This window comes from Plectropomus leopardus, unplaced genomic scaffold (assembly GCF_008729295.1).
Source record: "Plectropomus leopardus isolate mb unplaced genomic scaffold, YSFRI_Pleo_2.0 unplaced_scaffold921, whole genome shotgun sequence".
Classification (NCBI taxonomy): Eukaryota; Metazoa; Chordata; class Actinopteri; order Perciformes; family Serranidae; genus Plectropomus; species Plectropomus leopardus.
Genome location: NW_024701561.1, coordinates 1 through 8,933, shown reverse-complemented (window position 1 = coordinate 8,933; position 8,933 = coordinate 1). Strand labels below are relative to the sequence as shown.

The window sequence follows — 8,933 nt, the reverse complement described above, 5'->3', positions numbered from 1 at the left end:
TGATGTAACTTGAGTGCTGTGTTTGTTTTCTGACATAGGTCTCTCTAGTCTGTGCTTACTTTGATGCAGCGTTTGCATTTAGCTGGTAACTATGCTATTTTCGGTGGCTCAGTGGTCTGTTAAAAGTGTGGTTGTTCCGCCCAGCAGGAGTCTTGCCTCAGACTGGCCTAAAATGGGCAGAAATGGTGCTGAACAAAAGCTGCTTGTCGCTCGTACAAAAGTACTTGAAGCGTTGCAGCCGGGACCAAGCTGCATTGCTATTGCCTGTGCCTCTCAACAGGAAAGGTATAGCAAACTTTAAGAAAAAAACTACAACAAACAATTAACTGTTTACTGTAGTCCATAAAGAGTTTAACCCTGTAGAGTTTATTATTTTTAAAGTCACAGCTGCTGTTGAGCAGATTGTAGCTCCCTACACCACATAGCATCACTACTTCACACATTCACAGGGTTCCCACACGTTTTCATGGACAAAATTTAAAAATTTCATGACTTCTCAAGGAACCATTATCATTTTTGTTTTTGCCTAGTGTTTTTCAAACATGAGGCTCAAACATATTATCAGCTATCTGGCACACATGAAGGGAGAGACAGGAGAAAAGAGCCACGTTACATCGACGGCTTCAGAAAATATATTTTTCACAGGAAAGATTACTGAAACAACTTAATTATACAAAACAAAATCTCATCATTTTTTTCCAAAACTTTCAATAATTTTTAACCCGCTTAGTAAATTGGTTTGATGTCTTTTGACAACAGGAAAATTAGGCATTGGGCAACTTGGATAGAAATGTCCTGCAAATTGCAAGAATTTTTCAAAACTTTCATCTATTTTTACTTATTCCATGACTTTGTCAGGCCTGGAAAATGTGATTGTAAAATTCCATGACTTTTCCAGGTTTTTCATGACTGTGGGAACCCTGCATTTACATAATTAATTACATGACACGTATTATTCCACTATGATCCTAGCTAGTGAGATTCAGAACAGTAGGCATTTTGTGTTTGTCAGTGTGATAAATATGTTAATGTTCATTTAACGTGTCGAAAGTCTGACCGTGTTTCTGTCTCCTCGCCATCAGAGAAACAACATGTTCCCGAAGGGCACCAAACGCAAGTTCTCAGACTCCGGGGAGGAGCCGGTCTCCAGTGGTGACCAGGTCCCGGTGGCTCCATCAGTGGCGGCTCGGACGCTGACGTCCTCGTACAGCCTTCAGCGACAGTCGCTGCTCGACATGTCGCTGATTAAGCTGCAGCTCTGCCACATGCTGGTGGAGCCGAATCTGTGCCGCTCGGTGCTCATCGCCAACACGGTGCGGCAGATCCAGGAGGAGATGACCCAGGACGGCACCTGGCAAATAATGACCCAGGCCCTGGCAGCCGCCCAGTGTCCCGCGGACCGCCTGGTGGCCACCGAGGTGCTGTGCCGGCAGACGGACGCGGCAGCTCAGGCCGGGCAGAGCCCGAAGCCCTTCTCAGTGGTCGGCCTGGAGGAAGGCTACCACGCAGAGGAGGTGGTGATGGAGGGAGACGTGGAGACAGAGGTCACCATGTCCACTTTGTCGCCCGTCTCCCCCCAGCTGCCCTCATCTTCTTACCTAGCTGGTCCCTTTGGCATGGGACCCTGCTGGGAAGAGGAGGAGGAAGACGGTGAGTGCGAGGAGGACGAAGAGGAGGACAGCGAGGAGTGTGTGTCGGAGGGTGAGGAGGGAGATCGGGACCACCTGAGCGCAGACTCCAGGACAGGGGAGCAGGTTTTTGGGACTTTTGAGATCAAGCACCCTGCGCCGCCCCCTGACCCTGCGCTTGAGGAACTGTTTTCAGACGTGGACCCGTCCTACTATGACCTCGACACGGTGCTGACGGGCATGCAGAGCGCCCCAAAGATGGGGCCGTACGATCTGCTGGAGAGCCTTTCCTCCCACGGGCCGACGGCCCTCAGCTCCAGCTCGAGCTGCAGGTCAGACCTGAACGAACTGGACCACATCATGGAGATCATAGTGGGATCCTGAAACTCCGAACATTCCTCCGGCCTGTGCTGATCCCTCAGACTCTTTCCAGACTATGCACAGTTCACATGTGCATGTTCTGTATGTGGTGTTGTTACACACGGAGATTGTTGGAGGTTTTGGGACAAGGTGGGAAATTAACAGCAAGCCAAGTAGATTTTGGGATATGCTGTTGGAGACGTAGTTAGTCTGCTCCAACGGCCACTTAGGCAAGTCGGCAGCTGCTGTTGGGACCTTCGTCTTTTATTCAAAATATATTATTGATGGTTAACCCTTTGAAACCTGGATCAACGTCACTTTTCTTGTCCTGCATTCAGACGCCTTTCACAAAAAAATTAAACCTCCGAACCCTTAACAAATTGTTACAATGTCCTTAAAATCACGGGAAAGGCAATGAGCAACTTGGCAAGAAATGTTCTACAGGAAATCAGTAGATTCATAAAAATTATTTTTTTAAAAGCTTGGGAAAAATGTCCAGAAAACTGTATTGTGTTGCAGACTTATTTTTATTTTGGGGGGTTATTTTGCCTTTCCTGCCTCTCTATTTACTTTTTTGTTATTTTCACATTTTTCATGTGGTCATTTTCAGCTTTGATGTTTTTGTTTTTTGTGGTCATTTTCAACTTATGTCCTTTTTTTTACTTTCCCTTTTTTGGTAATTCTTTTTGTACTTTTTTACTAATTTCTTACACATTTGGGAGTCATTTCTTCCTACGGTGCCCATTGCCTTTTCCTATGTTTTTGAAAAAAAAAAAAAACAAACAAATTTGCCCAGGTTTAAAAGGGTTAAAGTAATGCTGGTGAAATTAATGAATTTTGGGATTCACAAGCCACCCTGGCTTTTGGGCAAAGCGGTTACTTTCCTACTTTGTTGATGAAATCCAAAACTTTACAATATCCGTGAGAGGGCAAAGATAATTACCTATACCATGATGCATTCTTATTTACGTACTTTTCCATGTTTACGTCTGTCATACATTCTGTCATACTAGCTCCTTCTGGTCGTATTCTCTGCCATTTTGTCCATTTCTATTTATTGCAACATGGACTGAGGAACAATTCATCACACTACATGCATCAGAACAAATTGTAAATCCAAATCTATGAATCAATGCATATTTTCCTAAAGATTTGAGCAATTATGAATGGAATATATGTATATGTACGTATGTGTATATAGAAATATATTTTTTGCATTATACAGCTGGGGGATTTTGCAAGTATCATTTGATATTATTATTTTTTTTCCCCTCCCACGCAGTTTTTAAGATTTTAATGTAGCCAGACTCGAGACAGTGTCTTCCCATGGTTTGGTATAACAAGTCGACTGTAAACGGTGTCCGGACCGGCATCGTCACACTTTAAAGGCGCTGTTCTTTCATTTTTCTCAAAAGCTTTACGCAGGGCAGGGAAATTACTGCCGGCCACAAACCAAATGCTGGTTAATATTTGACTGTTTCTGATAAGTTTACAGTATCCAGTGGACAAATGTAAGTTTCCTGCCCTGCTCTACATACAGATCTAATAACAATAATAACAGCTTTTTCCTGAAGCATTTGGAGAAACCCCGGGGTGATAACTGCATCAAGAAGCCATATTTCTTTCTCTCGTTTGTTATTACGACAAATGAAGAGTTCTGTGTGTTAACCCAATCTAATTTATTGTTGTTTTATTTATTGTATTTATTATATCTAGGTACAGACATGCCATATTGACGAAATCAACCACGAGGCCCGATGAAATTATATTTATCCAAATTTTGCCCTCCGTTTTGAATGCAGTACCTATTTATTCCTCACATTTTTTATTATTATTATTATTAGTAGTAGTAATAATAATAACCGGGTTACTATTCAAATCACTATGCAGCTCTGTCATACGTGTTTCAAAATGATTGTATACGACTCAAATGTCCTTTAATTACTTTTATGCAAACAGTTGCCTTTCTCCTAAAGATGTGGAAAAATCAAATGCATTTTTCAAAAAAAAAAATTGTTCCTTATCATCGTGATGAAGAGATTTAACTCAGGCAAACAAAATGTATTGACAAAAAATACAGTATTACGACACGCTTAATACCTTACCGCAACACTCCTGAAGGATGTCACTCTGGTCTGAATGGGAGCTAGAACTTCAAAGACTAATTACCGTTGTAAAATGTATGCATTTTTTTATATTAAGGAAAAAAACATTGTAGCATCTTTGTAAATATTTTTTATAATAAAAGGTGCAACTATTAATTGTGTGGTGTGAGTTGATCGCTTATTTTAGTATCAGGCATTAACGGTTTGCTTTTCTATATTGGTTTATTATTTCTTCATAATTAACTGCTTTTATCACAGACTTGTTTTCACTGTTGCCTAAGGCTGGTAATATGCAGTGTATTATTCTTAACATTGCCCACGAAAAGATCCAAAACCAAAAATGTGTATTTGTCTTGACACATTCAGCCCCAAGCCCATTCATTTATACTGAAGACAAATATTAAAAATAGGTCACAAACTTTACTGAGGCTCTTTTTAAAAGTTAATTCCCTGAGAACAACCGGCTACTGTATTTTTGGGCAAATGTTTAATGGGAGGAAATACTGCAGTTATTTTGGGACTGTTTTCAGCTGCAGATTTACCTCAGAGCTCATGTTTATCAAACTGAAGGAACATGACAACTTGTGCAACCGTGTGGCTCAATAATGGGATTTTAATACATTTTTGTACAGAAGAGCTTTTCTTTCTACTAAGAAAAAGTATTTTAATAAGTATTTTTGCAACCTAGAAAGAGGACCATCTAAACAAAAAATAAATAAATAAATAGATAAATAAATAAATGTTCTAAAATTCCATCTCGGTTAGAATATTGTCAGCGCATCACCAGCAATTTCTTTTTTTGAACACTACGTTTCCCTCATGACAGTACAACAATATTGCCAATGGCCATGGACGGGTGGTGGACAGCAATGTCTGATGGGAAAATATTGCTGTTAGATTGCTCTGTTAAAAGCCAGACTCCACTGAGAAAAACAGTGAATTGACGTGGCTGAACACAGGAGCTGCTGGTCTATTGCTGCATCCATCAGTTTGTTTTTGGCTCGTTTCACGCAGCACGCCTCAGCGGCGCCGAATGCATTGAGGTTTTTTTTTTCAGTGACCATGTTAACAAGTCAGAGCATCCACACTGCCCACCCGAGCAGCGCTCAACACGTGCTTCTCAGCTGCGTCTCAGCTGCGTCTCAGCTGTGTGTCAGCTGTGGCACATCTAGAGTAACGGTGGATCGCAGATCTTTAACGCAGCTGTACGCATGCGTCAGCAGAAATAGACAGTAAAAATGGTGTTCTGATGATTATACTGACTCTATGCCACCTTTTACTGCAGTTTAAAAGTCTCTGCCACAGAGATGAAGAAAAACAAAGATTTGTTTTACTCAAACTTCCCTGCTTCAGTTTCAAAATAAAACCCCACTGACAAGTCTCTGTGGACAGAATCCCATTAGTTGTTGATATAAGGCATTTTATTCTGAAATATTTGCAGGATGTTGTTGTCGGCAACGCAGGAGCTCACACGACTTCATAGATGAGTGGAATTTTGCTTTTGCTTATGAGCGTGGAAATACAGAACTCACAGCAGGCAGCGACGCAGCAGCGATGTTGCGACAACGCTGCACGAGTGAACACCACAAGCATGAAACACGCTGCAGATCGGCGCACTGCTAACGCGTGCTGTGCAAATCGGGCTTTAGTTTGGATTCACCAAAGTCACACAATAACACAAACAAACTGATCCCTCCCTTTTCAGTGGACCATCATGGGGCCTTTTTTGGTTAAAAAATATTTACAAAAGAGAAGAGAGACTGTATTCTGCCATAATTTATGCAAATGATGTTTGCAACTTAAAAATATTTTTTTAGGTCAAGACAGCTGCAGTTTGTTGTAAAACTGTTGGAGAATAAGGCTGGAAAAATACAAAAATTAAAAAGACTGCACAAGTCAAGTAAGTGACGTCACACCTCTCTCTCTCGCTGAGGCTGTGATGGTTGTGTGTTTTTCGTAACAGGATGTACACACATGAGTAACTGGTCTTACTTGTTCTGCAGGTTCCTCACTGAAAAAAGACCTGAAGTTTCTGGATAAAACTCATCAGGTGAGAACAAAGTGAAATGTGCCAAGATAACAGCCATGTTTATTTTCTTTATGTAAATCATGAGACAGGAGATTCTTACTGAGCGGTTTCACACAAAACTAAATAATACCACGACAAACCTACAACAAAGTATGACTTTCTTGACTTGTAAAATTGTATTTTAAATTGACAAACATTATATGTGTAACTCATGACACATTTCAAACAGGATTTAAAAGTTATTTGTCTCACGTCACTCACTATAGCGTACATATTTTTAAAAATAAAATCCTTTTGGGGACAATAAAAGAGGAGGCATCTTGTCTCTCTATAACTACAAATAAAACTATATGGAACTGAATTACAGCAAGCAGGCAGTTGTATGCTCAGAAATTTTACAAAACTCTACTTGTACCAATGCAACACCAAAATGTCTGCACCACCAAAACACTAAACAGACAAAACATACCTACATCTGTATTCAGAGTAATTTAACAAAATCATACTTGAAATCAGAAATGATTTGATCCAATGATGACACCGAGCATTCAAAGCTGAAGCTGAGATAAAATCTTGCAAAATTTGTCCTCCGAGCTTCAAAAATCAGGTAAACCTTAAAGGCTTTAAAAGGTAACTTAAGTATTTTTCAACCTGGACCGCATTTTCTAATGTTTTTGTGTCTAAGTTACTTGTGGGTTTAGTGATGGCAGCTTTGGACTGTTTCTGCTTAAACAAAACAAATCTTACTCTTTAACGAAAAGGTCTATCTCTGTAAAGAGTTTTTCCATAAAGATGTCAGACAATCTGAGTCTGATCGTGGCAGAAACTAACACTTTAGTGGAAGTAAACAGTACGGACATGCCCCCAGCGGTTACATTTCAGCTCATTTTGCATCTGCTGGCTGCAGCCCTGTCGCTCAGTGCTGGATCAGTTTAAAAACTGTAGTTCCCATTAGTCACCAAGACACAAAAACATGCAAAGATAGGGTTAAGTTTGAAATATAATATGGTTTCCCTTTAAGGAACTTCATCTTTTTTCAAAACGTCAGAGCTGACAACGCGTTTGAGGAGCTGGAAAATCTGAAATCGCCTGCACTTTGGCAGCAACAGGGCAAACTTGACATTGTCCGACCTCTTTACCTAAGTAGGTAACGACGGCCCGCATGAACTCACATTTGGCCAAATTCAGAATGAGGGAAGTGGGACACAAACGAGCAAAACTTTCACACGGTCTGTCATGTGAACGGTCCATGTTGATGTATAGGCCATAATGTCATCAAGTTAGACCTCGCAGCTGCTTATATTATATTGCAAAAAAGTATATTACATTTCAGCCCATTTTGCATCTGCTGGCTGCAGCCCTCTCACTCAGTACGGGATCAGTTTAATAACTGTTGTTCCCATTAGTCACTCAGACGCAAAAACATGGGAAAATAGGGTCATGTTTGGAAAAAAAACCCAAACAAACCATTTACCCTTTAAGTGCCTTGCTGGAGTGCATTTTTGTGAGTAAATTCTTCTTTGCAGTCACGTCAAAATGAAAGTGAATTAGATGGGACTCCGTTTGGCTGCAGAGGGACCTTTGTCCTCACATGCTCTCACATGATGATGTGAGATTCTGCATCAGATAAGCAGAGAGTTTCACTGGATTCAACAGAACAGGACTTCTGTCTGTCTGCAGCTCAGGACGTGCACACTAGTAACCTGTTCACAGGATTTTCCTCTGTTGATATTGAATGCTACTTTTTAGTCTACAGAAAAGACACTTTCACATTCTTAAACATGCAAAAACTCCTGTCTGAAACTGTCAAGAGGCGTTTGTTCGTAAAAAAATTCTTGCTTACTCTGCATGTTGGCCTGCCGCCTAGTCTTCGTTTGCCCATAGTTAAAGATTAATGGCCTCTTGGTGACTCAGCAAAAAGGCAGCCCGGGGAAAAAACGAGTCATCAGAGAAAGAGAGTATTGTGTCTTTAAAAAAGCAGCAACAGAGAAAAAACTGTAAATGTGATGCAGGAAATGTCATGCAGTGTTTCAGAAATGCACTTCTGGAAGTGATTACTCTAGCCTCCAGTATCATATTTAACACTGAGCTTCTTACACATGTGCTGTCAGAGGGCTGCAACACCTTTAAAAATGTGACGGGGGTTCATATTAACCCTCTGAAACCTGGATCCACATCAGCTTTCTTGTGCTGCATTCAGACGCCTTTTACGAGCTACATGACCTTTTGAAAGTGGTTTGATTTCTTTCACAAACATGAGGAAAAAGGCATTGACCAACTTGGCAAGAAATGTCCCAACAGTTCCAAGAAATTTTACTTAAAAAGTCGTTTTTAAAAAGAGGGGAGGATTATTAAAATAATAATAATTAAAAAATGGGAAAAATGTCCAGAAAATCATTTTTTTAAAATAATTATAAAAAATTTATATTTAAAATTGCGTTACAGAAAAAAACCCTTTAAAATATATGATTTCTTCCCCCCAGCACTTTCTCTAGGTCATTTTCTTGTTTGTTTTTTTGCTAGTTTAGTAAATTCTCGCCTTTCCATTTTTTAACGTCGAACCAAATTTGTGAGAAATAGTTGTCTTGACTTCAGATCTCAAGTTTGCAAGAAAGCTCCTGAAGACCTGTTAGCATTTATAATTTAACCCTTTGAAACCTGGATTGACATCACTTTTCTTGTGCTACGTTCAGAGGTGTTTCACATGCATTTAAACCCTTGAAACCTGAGCAAATTGGTGCTATTTCATTAAAAACATGAGAAAAATGCAATGACCAACTTGGTGAGAAATGTTCTACAAATTGCAAGACA

At 40.2% G+C, this 8,933-nt stretch overlaps 1 protein-coding gene across 1 annotated transcript; it reads left to right on the top strand.

Annotated features, from left to right (window-relative positions):
- Window positions 1-203: 203 nt before the first annotated feature.
- Window positions 204-2,612, top strand: LOC121940663 (cell division cycle-associated protein 4-like). The gene is made up of 2 exons (XM_042483379.1): window positions 204-285; window positions 1,083-2,612. Exon 2 carries the CDS (start codon window positions 1,092-1,094, stop codon window positions 2,010-2,012), a length of 921 nt encoding a protein of 306 aa, XP_042339313.1. The 5' UTR covers window positions 204-285; window positions 1,083-1,091; the 3' UTR covers window positions 2,013-2,612.
- The last annotated feature ends 6,321 nt before the right edge of the window (window positions 2,613-8,933 follow it).

Coding starts and splice junctions, on each gene's coding strand:
- LOC121940663 (XM_042483379.1), top strand. CDS start 1,092: ATGTTCCCGAAGGGCACCAAACGCAAGTTCTCAGACTCCGGGGAGGAG.